Consider the following 21,074-nt stretch of genomic DNA (forward strand, 5'->3'; position numbering starts at 1 on the left):
AATAACCCCATAACCCCATTATAGCCCCATAACCCCATAACCCCCCCCATAACCATCACATCACCATTCACCAAAAAGTCCTTTTATTTGATCCCCCCCCCCCCCCAAATAAAACCCCAAATAATCCACGACCCGCGAAAATAAAATACCCCAATAAAAACCACCCGCATAAAAAGGGGGGGGGGCTCAAAGGGGATATTATGGGATGGGGGGGGGGGACAGACTTATCAACAGGTGAATAACGGGGCCCGTGCCCCAAAAGGAGGTTGGGGGGGTTATGGGGGTCGTGGGGGTCGCCAAATTGGGGGTCCCATATTGGGGGGGTCCCACAGACCCATATTGGGGCCCAATAATTTGGGGGGGGGGGGCTCATTATTGGGGGGGTCCCATATGGGGGGGTCCCAAAATTGGGTAGGGGTCCCATATTGGGGGGGTCTTATATAGGACGGGGCCCATATGGAGGGGGGTCCCCACAGACCCATACTGGGTAGTTTTGGTCCCATATAAGGGGGGTCCCCATATTGGGGGGGGGTCCCATATTGGGGGGGGTCCCATAGTTGGGGGGGGCTTTTTTAAAAATAATTTGGGGGGGGGGGTTTTCCCCCCCCCCCCCACAAGAAAAACCCCCCCCCCGCACCCAATGGGGGGGGGGGGGGTTTTCCATTAAAAAAATTGGGGGGGGGGCGTGTTCCCCCCCCCCAATACAAAAATGGGGGGGGGTTTCCCCCCCCCCCCCATATGGGGGGGTCCCACAGACCCCATACGGGTAGGGGTCAGCCATATTGGGGTGGTCTTAACTGGGGGGGGGGTCCCACAGACCCACATTGGGGGGTGTGTGAGGGGGTCCGCGATATTAGGGGTGGGTCCCAATATTTGGGGGTGGGTGCCCATATAGGGGGGTCCCTACCAGACGCCATACTGGTAAGAGGTCCCATATAGGGGGGTCCCCATATTGGGGGGGGGTCCCAACAGACCCATATTGGGGGGGTCCCATAATTGGGGGGGGGGTCTTATATATGGAGGGGGGGTCCCACAGTACCCACAATGGGGGGTCCCAACATATGGGGGGGTCCCCCATATAGGGGGGGTTCTTATAATGGGGGGGGGGGTCCCCAAGCAAGACCACAATGGTGGGGTGTCCCCCATATAGGGGGGGGGTCCCGAAATTGGGGTAGGGAGGTCCCAATCATTGGGGGGGGGTCCCCCATATTGAGGGTCCCATAATTGAGGTGGTCCAATATTGGGGGGGGGGGGCCATATTGTGGGGGTTCCCATATGGGGGGGGTCCCAAAGTGGGTAGGGGTCGCCCCGATATTGGGGGGGTCTTATTATAGGAGGGGGGTCCCATATGGGGGGGGGGGGGTCCCATAGACCCATACTGGGTGGGGTCCATATAGGCGGGGGTCCCCATATTAGGGGGGGGTCCCCCAGACCCATAAGGGGGGTCCCCAATATTGGGGGGGTGTCCCATATGAGGGGGGCCCATATAGGGGGGGGGTCCACATGGGGGGGTCCCACAGACCCATATTGGGGGGGGGTTCCCCAAATATTGGAGGGGGGGGTCCCCTACTGGGGGGGTCCCATATTGGGGGAGGTCCTGTATTGGGGGGGGTTTCCATAAGGGCGGGGTCCCCATATTGGGGTCCCAATGGGTAGGGGTTCCCATATGGGGGGGTCTTTTACTTGGGTGGTCCCACAGACCGCACATTGGAGGGGTCCCATATTGAGGGGGGGGGGGGTCCCCATATTTGCGGGGGGTCCTTAATAGAGGGGGGGTCAATTGCCCCTAATAGGGCCTTAACTGCCCCATAGACCTTAACAAGCCCCCTATAGGGCTATTGCCCCTCAATAGGACCTTAATCTGCCCCAATAGGTCTAATTGCCCCCCTATAGGCTTAACTGCCCCCTATAGGACCCATTGCCCCTTATACGGCCCTTAACGCCCCAATAGGTCCAACTGCCCCCTATAGGGCCTTAACTTGCCCCCTATAGGCCCTCATTGCCCCTATAGAACCTTAACTGCCCCAAATGGTCTGAATTGCCCCCTATATGGGCTCAAACTGGCCCCCTATAAGGCCTTAACTGCCCCCAATAGGGTCATAATTGCCCCCCCTGGCCTTACTGCCCCCCTATAGAACCTTACCTGCCCTAACAACGGTCCAATTGCCCCATAGGGCCTTAACTGCCCGCCATAGACCTTAAACATGCCCTATAGCCCTTAACTGCCCCTATAGGACCTTAACTGCCCCAATAGGGTCCAATGCCCCTAATAGGGCCTTAACTGCCCCCATAGACCTTAACAGCGCCCTTATTAGGGCCTTAATTGCCACCCCTATATGGACCTCAATTGCCCCCCTATAAGACCTTACCTGCCCCTAACAGGGTCCAATGCCCCCTATAGGACCTCAACTGCCCCCTATAAGGCCTTAACTGCCCCAATAGGGTCATAATTGCCCCCTATGGGCCTTAACTGCCCCCTATAGACCTTACCTGCCCCTAATAGGGTCCAATTGCCCCCTATAGGGCCTTAACTGCCCCCATAGACCTTAACCGCCCCCTATAGGGCCTTAATTGCCCCCTATAGGACCTTAACTGCCCCAATAGGGTCCAATTGCCCCCTATAGGGCCTTAACTGCCCCCTATAGGGCCTCAATTACCCCCTATAGACCTTACCTGCCCCAATAGGGTCCAATTGCCCCCTATAGGGCCTTAACTGCCCCCTATAGACCTTACCTGCCCCTAATAGGGTCCAATGGCCCCCTATAGGGCCTTAACTGCCCCCAATAGGGTCATAATTGCCCCTATAGACCTTACCTGCCCCTAATAGGGTCCAATTGCCCCCTATAGGGCCTTAACTGCCCCCAACAGGCCCTTAAATGCCCCAATAGGGCCTTAATTGCCCCAATAGACCTTAACTGCCCCCAGTAGTGTCATAACTGCCCCATCCCCCTTCAATTGCCCCCCATGGGGCAGTTATAGGGGCAGGTCAATGTAATGGGGGCAATAAGAGTAGGCCCCGGCCGTGGTCACGTGGTGTCGGTCAGACATAGACTTTGACCATAGAGTCCGCTCCTCCAGTGGCAAAGAGCGGCCGGGATGGGTGGAAGGCCGCGGCCTGCACCGCCTCGTCGTACTTCCGGCGGTGGGCCGGAAGTTCTTGGATGCACTTCCGGTGTGGGAGGAGCCAAAGGCGGACGGAGCAGTCATGGCCTGCGGGGGATTATGGGATATATGGGGTCAATGGGGTCTATGGGGTCTATAGGGTCTGTGGGGTCTATAGGGTTTATAGGGTCTATGGGGTCTATGGGGTCAATGGGGTCTATGGGGGCAATGGGGTCTATAGGGTCTATAGGGTCAATGGGGTCAATGGGGTCTATGGGGTCTATGGGGTCTATGGGGGTTATGGGGTCAATGGGGTCTATAGGGTCTATGGGGTCTATGGGGTCTATAGGGTCTATAGGGTCAATGGGGTCTATAGGGTCAATGGGGTCTATGGGGTCAATGGGGTCTATGGGGTCAATGGGGTCTATAGGGTCTATGGGGTCTATGGGGTCAATGGGGTCAATGGGGTCAATGGGGTCTATAGGTTCTATAGGGTCAATGGGGGTTATGGGTCTTTGGCGTTCTATGGGATATGATGGGTCATGGGGTCTATAGGCTTCTATAGGGTCAATGGGGTCTAATGGGTCCTATGGGTCAATGCGGGTCTATAGGGTCTAATGGGGTCTTATGGGGTTATGGGTCTTATAGGGTCTATGGGGTTCAATGGTGTCTATAGGGTCAATGGGTCTATAGGGTCTATGGGGTCTATGGGGGTCTATGGGGTCAATGGGGTTATGGGGTTATCGGGTTCAATGGGGGTTATGGGGTCTATGGGGATATTGGGGTCCTACCCTGGGTTCATGGGGTCTATAGGGTCAATGGGTCTATGGCGACGGTTATGGGGTCAATGGGGTCTATGGGTTCAATGGGGTCATGGGGTTCAATGGGGACACTGGGGATCCTATGGTGTCAAATGGGAGCGTTGGGGGTCTATGGGTTATGGGTCCACTGGGCGGTCTATGAGGATATTGGGTGTGTATGGCGACATTTGGGGTCAAATGGGCGAACATAGGAGTCAATATATAGGGGTGGCCCTATAGTGTGTCCCTATGGGTAACCCTATAGGGTTTTCTCTATGGGGTGGCCCTAATAGGGTGTCCCTATAGGGTTTCTCTATAGGGTTTCTCTATGGGGTTTCTCTATGGGGTTTCTCTATGAGGTTTCTTCATGAGGGTTTCTCTGGGTTTCTCTATTAGGGTTTCTCTATGGCGTTCTATGGCGGTTTTTCCTTTCTTTTGGAGTTTCTCTATGGGTTTTCTCTATGGCGTTTTCTATGGGGTTTCTATTGGGTTTCTATTGGGGTTTTTCTAATGGGGTTTCTCTATGGGGTTTTCTATGGGTCTCTATGGGGTTTCTCTATGGGTTTCTCTATGGGTTTCTCTATAGGGTTTCTCTATGGGGTTTCTCATAGGGTTTCTCGTCTATGGGGTTCCCTATGGGTTTCTATGGGGTTTCTATGGGGTTCTATGGGGTTTCTTATGGGGTTTCTATGGGTCTCTATGGGGTTTCTATGGGGTTTCTCTATGGGGTTTCTCTATGGGGTTTCTATGGGTCTCTATGGGGTTTCTATGGGGTTTCTCTATGGGGTTTCTATGGTCTCTATGGGTCTCTCATGGGGTTTCTTATGAGGGTTTCTATGGGTCTCTAATGGGGTTTTCTATGGGGTTTCTATGGGGTTTCTATGGGGTTCTCAATGGTCTCCTATCTGGGGTTTTCTCTATGGGTTTCCTCTATGGGGTTTCTATGGGTTCTATGCCCGGTCTCTAATGGGTCCTCTTATGGGTCTCTATGGGGTTTTCTATGGGTCCCTCTATGGTCTGCTATGGGTCTTATGGGTCTCTATTGGGTCCTTATGGGGTTTCTATGGGTTTGTATGTCTCTATGGCGTCTCTATGGGTCTCTTATGGGGGTTCTATGGTCTCTTATGGGTTTCTATGTGTCGTCTATGGGTCCCTATCGGGTTTCTTGGGTCCTCTATGGGTCGGTTCTATGGGTCTCTATTGGGCGTTGGTTCTATGGTTTTTGGTCTCTATGGGTCTCTATGGGTCTTCTATGGGTTTCTATGGTCTCTATGGGTCTTCTATGGGTCTTCTATGGGGTTTTCTATGGGTCTCTATGGGTCTCTATGGGCTCTCTCTATGGGTTCTTGGGTCTCTATGGGATACTCGTATGGTCTCTATGGGGTTCTATGGGTTCTATGTGTTACTGGTCTCTATGGGGTCTTCCTATGGGTCTCTATGGGTCTCTTATGGGTCTCTATGGCTATGGTCTCTATGGGTCCTATGGGGTCTTTCTATGGTTCAGGTCTCTATGGGTCTCTATGGGGTCCTCTATGGGTCTCTATGGGTCTCTATGGGTCCCTATGGGTCTCCTATGGGTCTCATGGGGTCCTCTATGGGTCCTCTATGGAGGTCGTCATGGGTCTCTATGTGGTCTCTTATGGGTTTCTGATGGCGTTGCTATGGGGTTGCATCTATGGGTCATCGTATGGGTTCCTTGGGGTCTCTAATGGCGTCTCTATGGCAGTCCTCTAGGGTCTCTAGGGGCTCTATGGGTCTCTATGGGTCGTCTTTGGGGTTCTATGGGTCCTCTATGGGTACCTCTGGGTCTCATGGGTCTCTAAATGGGTTCTTCATCCTCATGTTCCTTTCTTCTTTTCTTGTCTTCCCTTACTATGGAGGGTCTTCTCTATGGGGTCTATGGGTTGCTCTAGGGTCTGTTCCTGGCTCCTAAGTTTGGGGTCTCTACTGGGTCTCTATGGGTCTCTATGGGTCCCTATGGGTCTCTATGGGTCTCTATGGGTCTCTATGGGTCTCTATGGGTCTCTATGGGTCACTATGGGTCTCTATGGGTCTCTATGGGTCCCTATGGGTCTCTATGGGTCTCTATGGGTCTCTATGGGTCTCACTCACTCCCTGACACCATGTGGGTCCCATTGGGGTCAATGGCCAGACAGGTGACGGCGTCCAGGTGAGCCACCATGGAGTGCACCACTGTGCCTGTAATTAACGTAATTAACACTAATTAATGCTAATTAACGTAATTAACACTAACATCTACCATGGAGTGAACCACAGCTCCTGTAATTAACACTAATTAACGCTAATTAGCGCTAATTAGCAGCCACCATGGAGTGCACCACCACAGCTGGCATGGTGATTAACGCTCATTAACGCTAATTAATGGCGGCCCAATTAGTGCTAATGAGCCCAATTAGTTCATTAATTAACCACATTAATTAACTCCCCCATTAATTAACCTCTGCCTCCATTAATTAACCTCTCTCCCCCTCGTTAATTAACCCCCCATTAATTATACCCCCTCATTAATTAATCCTCCCTTTAATTATCCCCCCTCATTAATTAATCATTAATTAACTCCCCCATTAGCTAACCCCTCATTAATTAACCACCCTCATTAATTAACCATTAACACCCCACATTAATTAACCATTAATTAACCATTAACCTCCCATTAATTAACCCCCCTCATTAATTAACCATTAATTACCCCCATTAATTAATCAATTAACTCACCCTCATTAATTAATCATTAACCCCCCTGTTAATTAACCCACATTAACTCCCATTAATTACCCACTAATTACCCCCATTAATTACCCATTAATTACCCCTCATTATTTACCCACTAATTACCCCCCATTAATCACCCACTAATTACCCCTCATTAATTACCCATTAATTACCCTCCCATTAATCACCCACTAATTACCCCTCATTAATTACCCATTAATTACCCTCCCATTAATTACCCACTAATTACCCCCCATTAATTACCCATTAACCAGCCCCCATTAATTACACCTTAATTAACCACCCCTCATTAATTACCCAGTAATTACCCCATTAATTACCCACTAATTACCCCCCATTAATTACCCACTAATTACCCCCATTAATTACCCACTAATTACCCCATTAATTACCCACTAATTACTCCTCATCAATTACCCATTACCCCCAATCAATTAACCATTAATTACCCACTAATTACCCCCCATTAATTACCCATTAATTACCCCTCATTAATTACCCACTAATTACCCCTCATTAATTACCCACTAATTACCCCCCATTAATCACCCACTAAGTAACCCCATTAATTACCCACTAATTACCCCCATTAATTACCCACTAATTACCCCCATCAATTACCCACTAATTACCCCCATTAATTACCCCCGTTAATTAACCCCCCCATTAATTAACCCCCCGCTAATTACCCCCATTATTTACCCACTAAATTTACCCATTAATTACCCACTAATTACCCCCCATTAATTATACCATGAATTACCCCTCATTAATTACCCCACATGAATTACCCCCATTAATTACCCCATTAATTACCCCCATTAAATACCCATTAATTCCCCATTAATTCCCCACTAATTACCCCCATTAATCACCCACTAATTACCCATTAATGTACCCCCCTTAATTTCCCCATAACCACCCCCCATTAATTACCACTAATTACCCCCATTAATTACCACTAATTTACCCCCCGTTAATTACCCACTAATTTACCCCCAAATAATCACCACTAATTACCCCATAATTTCCCCACTAATTACCTCATTAATCACCCACTAATTACCATTAATTACCCCCCATTAATCCCATTAACCACCCCCATTTAATTACCCACTAATTACCCCCATTAATTCCCCCACTAATTACCCCATATTGCCCATTATTACCCCATTAATTACCCACTAATTACGCCACCCATTAATTACCCCAATTAATCTCCCACTAATTACCCCAATTAATCAGGCCACTAATTACCCCATTAATCACCCACTAATTACCCCCTTAATTAACCCCCACTAATTCACCCCCCATTAATTACCCATTAACTACCCACTAATACCCCCCTCGGCTTAATTACCCCCTAATTATCCCCCATTAATTAATTCCCCACTAATTACCCCCTCGTTAATCCCCACTTAATTACCCCCGTTAATTACCCCCCCAAATTACCCCCGCTAATTAACCCCATGTCCTGTGTCCATGACGGCGGATGGCCTCCGTCCTCATTGGCCGTTAATGGACAGAGGCTGCGAACGGGTGGGGAGCCACCTGGTACAGGGGGGGGGGGGCTGGGGGGAATGGGGGCATGGGGTTAATGGGGTCTTATGGGGCATAGTAGGTGTCAATGGGGCAATGGGGTTAATGGGGGGGGGGGGGGGGATTTTTATTAAGGGTATGGGGATATGGGGGATATAGGGTCCAATGGGGATAATGGGTAATGGGGTTAAGTCGTAATGGCGGGGATATGGTCTATTAGGGCAATGGGGATATAGGGTCAATGGGTGAGTAGTGGGTTATGGGGTCATATGGGGGTAATGGTAATGGGGTAATGGGGATATTCAGGGTCTATTGGGGGATATGGGGGATATGGGGTCAATGGGGGATATAGGGTCTATAGGGTCTATGGAGATATTGGGGTCTATAGGGTCAATGGGGCAAATGGTCAATGGGGTTAATGGGGGCTATGGGGGCTATGGGGTCAATGGCGGGATAAGTTTTTTTTCGGGTTCAATGGGGGATATAGGGGTTCAATGGAGGATATAGGGTCCAAATGGGGTTAATGGGGGATATGGGGTTTATATGGGGGTAAAATGGGGGCAATAGGGGAATAGGGTCAATGGGGGATTATGGGTCAATGGCGCGTCTATAGGGTCTATGGGGTAATGGGGTCAATGGGGGCTATAGGGTCAAGGGGGCTATGGGGGATATAGTTCAATGGGCGGTCTTATGGGTCTATTGGGCGTCCAATGCGCCGGCATTGGGGTCAAGGGGATAATGGCGGGATAATGGGCGTCTATGGGACAATGCGGGTCAATGGGGGGTTTATTAGCGGTCTATAGGGTCTGATGGGGATATTGGGGGTCTATAGGTCAATGCGTCAGTGCGGGGCTATGGGGCATTGAGAGGTCAATGGGGGCATTGGTAATGGGTCTAGAGGGTCAATGGGGTCTAATAGGGTCCAATGGGGGTAATGGGTCTATTAGGGTCAAATGGGGCTGATGGGGGCATGGGGTCTGTGGGTTATGAGGGGAAATATGGGGTCAATTGGGATATAGGAGCATGGGGGTTAATGGGGTCAATGGGGCTATGGGGGCTATGGGTCAATGGGGGTAAATGGGTCAATGGGGGCTATGGGGTTATGGTCAATGGGGGTAATGGGGGCAAGGGGTCAATTTTGGTCTATGGGGTCAATGGGGTCAATGGGGGTAATGGGGGCATTGGGGGTAATGGGGGATATAGGGTCAGTGGGGTCTATAGGGTCAATGGGGGATAATGGGGTCCAGTGGGTTACATGGCGGTAGTATGCGGGTCAATGCGGTCTATGAGGGTTCGTATGGGACAATGGCGGCATATGGGTCAATGTGGTCAATGGGGTCAATGGGGCGTAATGGGGTCAATGGGGTTATAGGGTCCAATGGGGGTCTATGGGTCATTGGGGTTATGGGGAGATTTAGGCGTCCTATGGGGCTATCGTCAATGGGGTTAATGGGCGTTCTTATGGGGTCTATTAGATAAAGGGGTCTATGGAGGGTTATGGGGCTACTAGGGTCAATGGGGCGGATATTGCGGTCAATGGGGACTTATTGGGGGGCATGGTGGGCTATAGGGTCATGGGGGCTATGGGGGGCTAATGGGGGGAGGTCAATGGGGCAATGGGCTATGGGGGCTATAGGGTCAATGGATTAATGGGGTCAGTGGGGTCTATAGGGGCTATGGGGTCTATGCGGGTCTATGGTCGTTCAATGAGGGCAGGTAATGGGGTCTATGGGGACAATGGGGGATATGGGGGTTATAGGGTCTATAGGGTCTATGGGGATATTGGGGTCTATTGGTTGTCAATGGGGCGGTAATGGGGTCGAGTCGGGGGTAATGGGGTCAATGGGGGCTATGGGTTTCAGTGGGGGCTATGGGGATATTGGCTAGGTCCTATGGGGTCAGTGGGGTGAAATGGCTGTTAATGGGTTTCTCTAAGCGTCAATGGGGCTATGGGCGCATAGGGGTCAATGGGGGGGTATGGGTTCACATGGGGGAAAATAAATGGGGGTTCAATGGCGTCAGTGGGGGAAACCAATGTGGGTCAATGGGCGGCTATGGGAGGTGTTGGGGGTCAATGGCGGGTAATGATGACGGGGTTATGGGGGCAATGGGTCAAATGAGGCAATGGGGGATAATTGGGTCAATGGGGGCTATGGGTCCAATGGGGATATTAGGTCAATTGGGGTTAATGAGGCATTGGGATTCAATGGGGTCAATGGGAGTGTGTTGGGGCAAGGGGATGTCAATGAGATCTATGGGGTCAATGGGGCATTGGGGACATGGCGCAATGGGGGTATATGGGGTCAATGGGGTCAAATATAGGGTCAATGGGGACGCTATGGGGGATATGAGGGTCAATTGGGGTCTATAGGGTCAATAGGGTCTTATGGGGTATATGAGGAGGTTATTAGTATTGGTCTATGAGGCTATGGTCGGTCATGGGGTTAATGGTGGTCACATGGGGTCGATAGGATAATGGTGGTCTATGGGGTCTATGGGGCTATAGTGGTCCAATAGGGGGATATGGGGTCAATGCAGGTCTATGAGGGTCAGTTGGGGTCCAATTGGGAGGTAATGGGGTCATATGGGGGATATGGGTCAATGGGGTCATGGGGGAAATATGGGGTCAGTGGCGGGGTCTATTGGGTGTCAAGTGGGGGTATTGGGTCAATTGGGTATAAGGTCAATGGAGGATATTAGGGTCAAATAGGGGGTAATGGGGGTCAATGGGCGTGCTATGGGGCGTATGGGGTCATATGGGGATTAAATCGCGTGTCAATGGGGTAATGGGCGGCAATAGGGGATATAGGGTCAATGGATATAGGGTCAATCGGAGGGATATAGGTCTATAGGGTCTATTGGAGATATTAGGGTCATTAGGATTATTGGGGGTCTATAGGGTCCAAGGGGGTAATAGGTCAGTGGGCGGATAATGGGTCTATGGGTCTATGGGGGCATATATGGGCAATTGGGGGAATAATGGGGTTTAATGGGGGCTAATGGGGTCAATGAGTTCAGGGGGTAATGGAGGAATCTATAGGTCCAATGGGGCCTATGGGGTCGTTAATGGGTCAATGGGGCAATGGGGATAATAGGTCGTTTAATGGGGGGTAATGGGCGGGTTTAATGGGGTAATGGAGTTAAATGGGGGGGGTTAATGGGAATAATGAGGTTAATGGGAGGATATTAGGGTCTATGGGGGCTATAGGTCATGGGGTCTTATAGGGTCATGGGGTCAATGGGGATAGGGTAAGGGTCATGGGGAAAATAATGGGGTTCCAATGGGGGGAACTATTAGGGTCAAATGGGTCAAAATGGGGGATATAGGGTCAATGGGGGCATATAGGGCAATGGGGTAATGGGTCTATAGGGTCAATGGGGCATTGGGGTCTATGGGGGTTAATGGGGTCAATGCAGTCAATGGGGGCTATGGGGTCAGTTGGTCAGTGGGGGGCTATGGGGTCTTATGGGCGTCAATGTGGGGATAATTGGGGTCAGTGGGTGGTAATGGGGTCATTGGGGTCTATAGGGGCTATGGGAGTCAATGGGGGCGATGGGATTGGCAGGTAATGGGACGGTCAATGGGGATAATAGGGTCAGTGGGGGGAAAATAATTGGGGTTAATGGAGGGAATAATGGGCGTTAATGGGGATAATGGGGATATAGGGTCTATGAAGGATCTATTGGCGGTCAATGGGGGTTATAGAGAGTCTAATGGGTCTATGGGACAGATGGGGCGTAATGGGGTCAAATGGGGGCTATGGGGTTATGCGGGTCAATGGAGAAATAATGGGCACGGTCCAATGGGGAATCAAATGGGGGTATGGGGGTTATGGGACAATGGAGGTCTATGGGGGAAATGGGGTCAATGGGGTCTTATGGCGGACATTGGGTCAGTTGGGGCATTGGGTAATGGGTTCAATGGGGTTAATGGAGGTCAATGGGGAATGGGCGTTCTATAGGGTCAATGGGGGCATTATGGGTCAAATGGGGGTAATGGAGTCAATGCGGGCTATGGGGTCAATGGGATCAATGGCGGTAAATGGGGATAATTGGGGTCAATGGTCTATAGGGTCAATGTGGTCAATGGGTCCCTCAATGTGGTCCCCAAATGGGGTTCCGTCATTACTCACGGCTGCAGTTCCCATCCATGGCCAGCAGCGCGGATCGCTCCGCATCAGGTCGTAGAGCAGCGCGGTGCCGGAACGGAACCCGAAACACGGCGTGGAGGGGGGGAGGGGCAGAAACGACACGACGTGGGGACAGACCAACGGCTGCGGGGGGGGGAATAAAGGGGGGGGTCAATAAATGGGGGGGTCAGTATATGGGGCAGTATATGGGGGGGCAATAAGTGGTGGGGTCAATAAGTGGGGGGGGGCAGTAAGTGAGGGGGAGGCAGTAATGGGGGGGGGCGTATCATGGGGGTGCAATATTGGGGCAAGTATATGGGGGCAGTATATGGCGGGGGCAGTATTATGGCAGACCCCGCGGGCCAGATACTATAGGGGAAGGTAGTATATGGGGGTCAGTATATGGGAGGTCAGTATATGGGGGCGTCAGTATTATGGGGGGATAAAGGGGTCAGTATATGGTCGGTGCAGTATATGGAGGGGTCAGTATATGGGAGGCAGTATATGGCGGGTCAGTATATGGGAGGCGGGGACAATTATATGGGGGGCAATTATATGGGGGGGCAGTATTGGGGGGGGTCAGTATATGGGGGGCAAGTATATGGAGGGGGATCAGTAATATAGGGAAGTGGGGGGGGGAGTAGATGGGGGTCAGTTAAATGGGGGGAGCAGTTATGGGGGGGTCAGTATATGCGGGGAACAGTATATGGGAGCAGTATATGGGGGGGCAGGTATATGGGGGGGGAATAAGTGTGGGGGGGCAGTATATGGGGGGGGTCAGTATATGGGGGCAATAAATGGGCAGTGGGGGGGCAGTAAATGGAGGGTCAATAAATTGGGGGGGTCAGTAAGTGAGAGGGCCGGCAGTAAATGGGGTGGGCCAGATATATGGGGGGATAAAGGGGGGGGTCAGTAGTTGGGAGGGGGCAGTAACAATGGGGGGGCAATAAGTGGAGGGGGTCAATAAATTGGGGGGAGGCAGTAAATGGGGGGCAGTTATATGGGGGGGGGCAGTATATGGGGGGACAGGAAGTGGGGGCATAAGATGGGACAGTGGAGGGGGCAGTAAGTGGGGCAGGTAAGTGGGGTGGGGTCAGTATATGGGTAGAGGCGTTCGGCCGGGCAGTATATGGGGGGTCAGATATATTGGGGGTCAGTAAAAGGGGGGCAGTAAATGGGGGGGTCAGTAGTGGGGGTGGGCTGGGAGGCAATAAGTGGGGGGGGTCAGTATATGGGCGGGGCCGTAAAGGGGGGCAGTATATGAGGGGAGGGGTCAATAAAGGGGGTGGGGGGCGTCAGTAATATGGGGGAGGGGCAGTAAATGGGGGGAACCAGTATATGAGTGAGGAAATAAAGGGGAGGGCTCAGTAAGTGGGCGGGGGCAAATAAGTGGGGAGGTCAGTATATGTGGGGGAGGGCGTCAATAAGGGGTTGGGGCAAGTCAGTATTTAATGGAGGGCAGATATATGGGGGGGCATTATATGGGGGGCATAAGTGGGGGGGGTCATATATGGAGGGATAAAGCGGGGGGCAGTATTATGAGAGGGCAGTAAGTGAGGGGTGGGGGGCAATATGTGGGGGGTCAGTATATGGGGGGCAGTATATGGGGGGGCAGTATATAGGGGGGTCAGTATATAGGGGGGAGGGCAGTAAATGGGGGCAGTAGGGGGGATCAATAAGTTGGGAGGGGTCAGTATATGGGGGGCCAGTAAATGGGGGTGGGGGCCCCTTTTAGGACCCTTTGGGGCCATATTGGGGTCCCTTTGGGGTCCCTTTGGGGCACATACATACAGGTGACCCATAGGGGACCCTTTGGGGACCCATAAGTGACCCTATGGGGACCCTTTGAGGCAATATTGGGGACCCATAGATGACCCTTTGGGGCCATATTGGGGACCCTTTGGGGTCCCTTTGGGGCACACACACACAGATGACCCATAGGGGACCCTTTGGGACCCATAAGTGACCCTTTTAGGACCCTTTGGGGCCATATTGGGGACCCATAGATGACCCTTTGGGGCCATATTGGGGACCCTTTGGGACCCATAAGTGACCCTTTGGGGCCACATTGGAATCCCTTTGGGGCACACACACACAGGTGACCCTATGGGGACCCTATGGGACCCATAAGTGACCCTTAGGGGACCCTTTGGGGCCATATTGGGGAACCTCTGGGACCCACAGGTGACCCATAGGGGACCTTTTGGGGCCATATAGGGGACCCTTCGGGGCACACACATACAGATGACCCATAGGGGACCCTTTGGGGCCATATAGGGGACCCTTTGGGACCCATAGGGGACCCTTTGGGGCCATATTGGGGACCCTTTGGGGCACACACACACAGGTGACCCATAGGGGACCCTATGGGACCCATAAGTGACCCTTTTAGGACCCTTTGGGGCCATACTGAGGACCCTTTGGGACCCATAAGTGACCCTTTGGGACCCATAAGTGACCCTTTGGGGCCACATCGGGGTCCCTTTGGGGCACCCACACACAGGTGACCCTATGGGGACCCTTTGAGGACCCATAAGTGACCCTTTTAGGACCCTTTCGGGCCATATTGGGGACGCTTTGGGGTACATACATACAGGTGACCCATAGGGGACCTTTTGGGGCCATATAGGGGACCCTTTGGGGTCCCTTTGGGGCACCCACACACAGATGACCCATAGGGGACCCTTGGGGACCCTTTGGGGCCACATTGGGATCCCTTTGGGGCACCCACATACAGATGACCCATAGGGGACCATTTGGGACCCTTTGGGGACCCATAAGTGACCCCTTGGGGCCATATTGGGGTCCCTTTGGGGTCCCTTTGGGGCACCCACACACAGGTGACCCATAGGTGACCCTTTGGGACCCATAAGTGACCCTTTTAGGACCCTTTGGGGCCATATTGGGGACCCATAGATGACCCTTTGGGGCCATATAGGGGACCCTTTGGGGTCCCTTTGGGGCACACACACACAGATGACCCATAAGGGGACCCTTTGGGACCAATAGGGGACCCTTTGGGGCCATATTGGGGACCCTTTGGGACCCATAAGTGACCCTTTGGGGCCATATTGGGGTCCCTTTGGGGCACACACACACAGGTGACCCTATGGGGACCCTTTGAGGACCCATAAGTGACCCTTTTAGGACCCTTTGGGGCCATACTGGGGACCCTTTGGGACCCATAAGTGACCCTATGGGGACCCTTTGGGGCACACACACACAGGTGACCCATAGGGGACCCTATGGGACCCATAAGTGACCCTTTTAGGACCCTTTGGGGCCATATTGGGGACCCTTTGGGACCCATAAGTGACCCTTTGGGACCCATAAGTGACCCTTTGGGGCAACATTGGGGTCCCTTTGGGGTACACACACACAGATGACCCATAGGGGACCCTTTGAGGACCCATAAGTGACCCTTTTAGGACCCTTTGGGGCCATATTGGGGTCCCTTTGGGGCACCCACACACAGGTGACCCTATGGGGACCCTTTGGGACCCATAAGTGACCCTTTTAGGACCCTTTGGGGCCACATTGGGGTCCCTTTGGGGCACACACACACAGATGACCCATAGGTGACCCTTTGGGACCCATAAGTGACCCTTAGGGGACCATTTGAGGACCCACAGGTGACCCATAGGGGACCCTTTGGGGCCATATTGGGGTCCCTTTGGGGCACCCACACACAGATGACCCATAGGGGACCCTTTGGGACCCATAAGTGACCTACAGGGGACCCTCTGGGACCCATAAGTGACCCTATGGGGACCCTTTGGGGCACCCACACACAGATGACCCATAGGGGACCATTTGGGACCCTTTGGGGACCCATAAGCGACCCCCTGGGGCCATATTGGGGTCCCTTTGGGGTCCCTTTGGGGCACACACACACAGGTGACCCATAGGGGACCCTTTGGGACCCATAAGTGACCTACAGGGGACCCTCTGGGACCCATAAGTGACCCTATGGGGACCCTTTGGGGCACACACACACAGATGACCCATAGGGGACCCTTTGAGGACCCATAAGTGACCCTTTTAGGACCCTTTGGGGCCACATTGGGGACCCTTTGGGGCACATACACACAGGTGACCCATAGGGGACCCTTTGGGGACCCTTTGAGGACCCATAAGTGTCCCATAGGGGACCCTTTGGGGCCACATTGGGGTCCCTTTGGGGCACACACACACAGGTGACCCATAGGGGACCCTTTGGGGACCCTTTGGGACCCATAAGTGACCCTTTTAGGACCCTTTGGGGCCATATTGAGTCCCCTTATTGCCCCCTTATTGCCCTCTTAGTGCCCCGTTCCCCCCCTCCATCTCACCCCCGTTGGCCCTATAGCAGAGCAGGCAGGTCCCGCTGTCCCTCCTGTGATCCCATAAGCGGACGGAGCCGTCGGCAGAGCAGGACAGCAGACGTTCCCCACAAGGGCTGAAGCTCAGACCCCAAACTGCGTCTTCGTGGCCCCACAAAACCCCACTGAGCACCCCGGGGTCTGCAATGGGGTCAGAAGGGGGGGGACATAGAGTAGGGTTAGGGGCAGAGCTGCACAAGGGGTAATGGGGACAATGGGGTCAATGGGGGTAATGGGGTAATGGGTAATGGGATCAATGGGGTCAATGGGGGTCAAATGGGGTCAATGGGCGTCAATTGGGGGTAATGGGGTCTCAATGGCGGTCAATGGGCGCGGTAATGGGACAACGGGAATGGGGTCAATTGGGGTTAATGGGGTCCAAAATAGGCGTCAATGGGGTAATGGGCGGCATTAGGGATAATGGGGATGATGGGTGTCAGTGGGGGTGATGGGCATTTGCCGGTCAATGGGGTCCAATGGGGGTAATGGGCATTGGGGGTAATTGGGGTCAATGGGGTTGATGGGGGTAATGAGGTCAATGGGGTCAGTGGGCAGGCTAATGGGGTAATGGGGGTAATGGGTTAATGGAGCGGTGATGGGTAATGGGCAATAGCGGTCACATGAGGTAATGGGGAACAATGCGGATACAAGGGGGTAATGGGGGTAATGGGTCAGTGGGGTGATTGGGGTAATGGGGTTCAATGGGGTTGATGTGGTTGATGGGGGTCAATGGGGGTAATGGGGGTGATGGGCGGTAATGGGCTGTCAATGGGGTCATGGGGGTATTGGGTCAGTGGGGGTTAATGGGGGTAAATGGGGTGATGAGGTGATGAGGAAGCATATGGGGGTATGGGGTCAATGGGGGTAATGGGGGCGCATGGAGGTGCTGGGTCAGTGCGGGGTAATGGGGTCAATGGGGTGATTGGGAATCAATGGGGGTAATGGGGTCAATGGGGGTAATGGGGTCATGGGGTGATGGGGTCAATGTGTAATGGGTCCAATGGTGGTGATGGATCAATGGGGTATGGGGTCAATGGGGTAATGGGGGTAATGGGGTTAATGGGGGCGTAATGGGTGCAATGGGGGTCAATGGGTAATGGGGGGTAATGGGCATTGGGGTCTATGGGGTCAATGGGGGTAATGGGGTCAATTAGGGGTTGATGGGGGGTCAACTGAGGGCGTATTGAAGTCAATGGGGGTCAATGGAGGGTAATGGGGTAAGGGGAGGCAATGGAGCCGTGATGGGGTAATTGGGCGTACATGGGGGGTAATGGGTTAATGGGGTAATGGGGGCAATTGGGGTGATGGGGTCACTGGGTGTAATGGGGATCAATGGAGGTAATGGGCGTTCAATGGGCGGTCAATGGGGGTAATGGGGGGCATTAGGGTTTAATGGGGCATTGATGGGAGTCAAGTGGGGGTGTGATGGGGCATTGGGGTCAATGGGTCAATGGGGGTAATGGGCAATTGGGGGTAATGGGTCAATGGGGTTGATGGGGTCAGTGGGGGTTAATGGTCAATGGTGTAATGGGTTAATGGGTCAATGGGCCGGTGATGGCGGTAATGGGGGCAATTAGGGTCATGGGCTGATGGGTCAATGAGGGTGATTGAGTCAAATGGGGTCAATGGGGTAATGGGTAATGGGGTCAATGGGGCGCGGTAATAGGGTCAATGAACGGTAATCAGGGCAATGGGGGTCAATGGGGTAATGGGGACAATGGGGTCAATGGGGCTACGAGGGTATGGGCGGGTGATGGGGGCATTGGGCGTCAATTGCGGAGGTATTGGGGTCAGTGGGGGTGAGTGGGACGTCGATGGGTAATGGGGGCTTGGGCGTGAAGGATCAATGGCGGTAATGGGTCAATGGGTGATGGGAAGTGATGGGGGTAATGGGTCAATAGGGAGCGCATTGGGGTCAATGGAAGCATGGGGAGGTTGATGGGGTTCAATGGGGGAGATAGAGGTTCAATGGGGTAGTGGCTCATTAGGTTCAATGGGGTAATGGGGTCAATGAGGTTAATGGGGGCTACTGGGGTCAATTGGGGTAAAGGGGGTAATGGGGGCAGTTGGGGTGTGATGGTGGCATTGGTGTCAGTGGGGGTGGATGGGGGCAATGGCGATCAATGGGGTTAATGGGGGTAGATGGGGGCATTTGGGGGTCAATGTGGGCATTGGGGTCAATGGGGTCAATGGGATCAATGGGGTCAATGGGGTCAATGGGGGTGATGGGGGCATTGGGGTCAATGGGATCAATGAGGGTAATGGGGTCAATGGGGGTAATGGGGTCAATGGGGGTAATAGGGTCAATGAAGGTAATGGGGGCAATGGGGTCAATGGAGTCAATGGGGGTCAATGGGGGCATTGGGATCAATGGGGGTGATGGGGGCGTTGGGGTCAATGGGGTCAATGGTGTCTATGGGGGTAAATGGGGGCAATGGGGGATCAAGGGGGTCAATGGGATCAATGGAGTCAATGGAGTCAATGGGATCTATGGGGTCAATGGGGTCAATGGAGTCAATGGGGTCAATGGAGTCAATGGGGTCAATGGGATCAATGGTGTCAATGGGGTCAATGGGGTCAATGGGGTCAATGGAGTCAATGGGATCAATGGGGTCAATGGGGTCAATGGGGTCAATGGTGTCAATGGGATCAATGGAGTCAATGGGGTCAATGGGGTCAATGGAGTCAATGGGCTCAATGGGGTCAATGGAATCAATGGGATCAATGGGGTCAATGGGGTCAATGGAGTCAATGGGATCAATGGGATCAATGGGGTCAATGGGGTCAATGGAGTCAATGGAGTCAATGGGGTCAATGGGTTCAATGGGATCAATGGGGTCAATGGGATCAATGGGGTCAATGGGATCAATGGGGTCAATGGGGTCAATGGGATCAATGGGATTAATGGGATCAATGGGGTCAATGGGATCATTGGGGTCAATGGAATGAATGGGATCAATGGGGTCAATGGGATCAATGGGATCAATGGAGTCAATGGGGTCAATGGGAGTCAATGGAGTCAATGGAGTCAATGGGTTCAATGGGGTCAATGGGGTCAATGGGAGTCAATGGGGTCAGTGGAGTGAATGGGAACAATGGGATCAATGGAGTCAATGGGATCAATGGTGTCAATGGGATCAATGGGATCAATGGTGTCAATGGTGTCAATGGAGTCAATGGAGTCAATGGAGTCAATGGGGTCAATGGAGTCAATGGAGTCATTGGAGTCAATGGGGTCAATGGGGTCAATGGGGTCAATGGAGTCAATGGGGTTAATGGGATCAATGGGGTCAATGGGGTCAATGGGATCAATGGAGTCAATGGGGTCAATGGGATCAATGGGATCAATGGGAGTCAATGGGGGTCAATGGAGTCAATGGGATCAATGGAGTCGATGGGAGTCAATGGGATCAATGGAGTCAATGGAGTCAATGGGATCAATGGGGTCAATGGGGTCAATGGGGTCAATGGGGTCAATGGAGTCAATGGGATCAATGGGGTCAATGGAGTCAATGGGGTCAATGGAGTCAATGGGATCAGTGGAGTCAATGGAGTCAATGGGGTCTATGGGAGTCAATGGAGTCAATGGGAGTCAATGGGGTCAATGGAGTCAATGGGGTCAATGGGGTCAATGGAGTCAATGGGGTCAATGGGGTCAATGGAGTCAATGGGATCAATGGAGTCAATGGGGTCAATGGGATCAATGGGATCAATGGAGTCAATGGGATCAATGGGATCAATGGGGTCAATGGGATCAATGGGATCAATGGGGTCAATGGAGTCAATGGAGTCAATGGAGTCAATGGGGTCAATGGAGTCAATGGAGTCAATGGGATCAATGGGATCAATGGGGGTGATGGGAGTCAATGGGAGTAATGGGGTCAATGAAGGTAATGGGGTCAATGGGGGCATTGGGGTCAATGGGGTGATGGAGTCAATGGGGTCAATGGAGTCAATGGTGTCAAGGGAGTCAATGGAGTCAATGGGGTCAATGGAGTCAATGGAGTCAATGGGGTCAATGGAGTCAATGGGGTCAATGGGATCAATGGAGTCAATGGGGTCAATGGGGTCAATGGAGTCAATGGGCTCAATGGGCTCAATGGGGTCAATGGAGTCAATGGGCTCAATGGAGTCAATGGAGTCAATGGGATCAGTGGAGTCAATGGAGTCAATGGGATCAGTGGAGTCAATGGGGTCAATGGGGTCAATGGAGTCAATGGGATCAATGGGATCAATGGGGTCAATGGGATCAATGGAGTCAATGGGGTCCCCCTCTCATCCTGCACCCCCCACTCTTATCCGGCCCCCCCCTTACCGCCCCCCCATTTTCCCCCCATAGAGCCCGTGCCTGGCGGATGGCTGTGGTCGGGACCCCTCCATAGTCTGGC

The 21,074-nt window shown here is 52.6% G+C and overlaps 1 protein-coding gene across 1 annotated transcript; it reads right to left on the minus strand.

Moving 5' to 3' along the window:
* Window positions 1-2,335: 2,335 nt before the first annotated feature.
* Window positions 2,336-6,130, minus strand: LOC107307711 (striatin-4-like). Its single transcript, XM_015851228.2, has 2 exons — window positions 6,015-6,130; window positions 2,336-3,210 (listed from the first exon to the last, which is right to left on the minus strand). The coding sequence occupies exons 1-2, from the start codon at window positions 6,082-6,084 to the stop codon at window positions 3,041-3,043; spliced, it is 240 nt and encodes a 79-aa protein (XP_015706714.1). The 5' UTR covers window positions 6,085-6,130; the 3' UTR covers window positions 2,336-3,040.
* Between the last annotated feature and the right edge of the window lie 14,944 nt (window positions 6,131-21,074).

Source organism: Coturnix japonica, unplaced genomic scaffold (genome assembly GCF_001577835.2).
Source record: "Coturnix japonica isolate 7356 unplaced genomic scaffold, Coturnix japonica 2.1 chrUnrandom801, whole genome shotgun sequence".
Classification (NCBI taxonomy): Eukaryota; Metazoa; Chordata; class Aves; order Galliformes; family Phasianidae; genus Coturnix; species Coturnix japonica.

What these genes read in the sequence shown, in the direction of transcription:
- LOC107307711 (XM_015851228.2), bottom strand. Translation starts at nt 6,084, where the DNA reads ATGGTGGCTCACCTGGACGCCGTCACCTGTCTGGCCATTGACCCCAAT. An exon ending in GACCCACATGGTGTCAGGGA is followed by an intron (nt 3,211 to 6,014) that starts GTGAGTGAGACC and finishes AATCCCCCGCAG; the next exon opens with GCCATGACTGCTCCGTCCGC.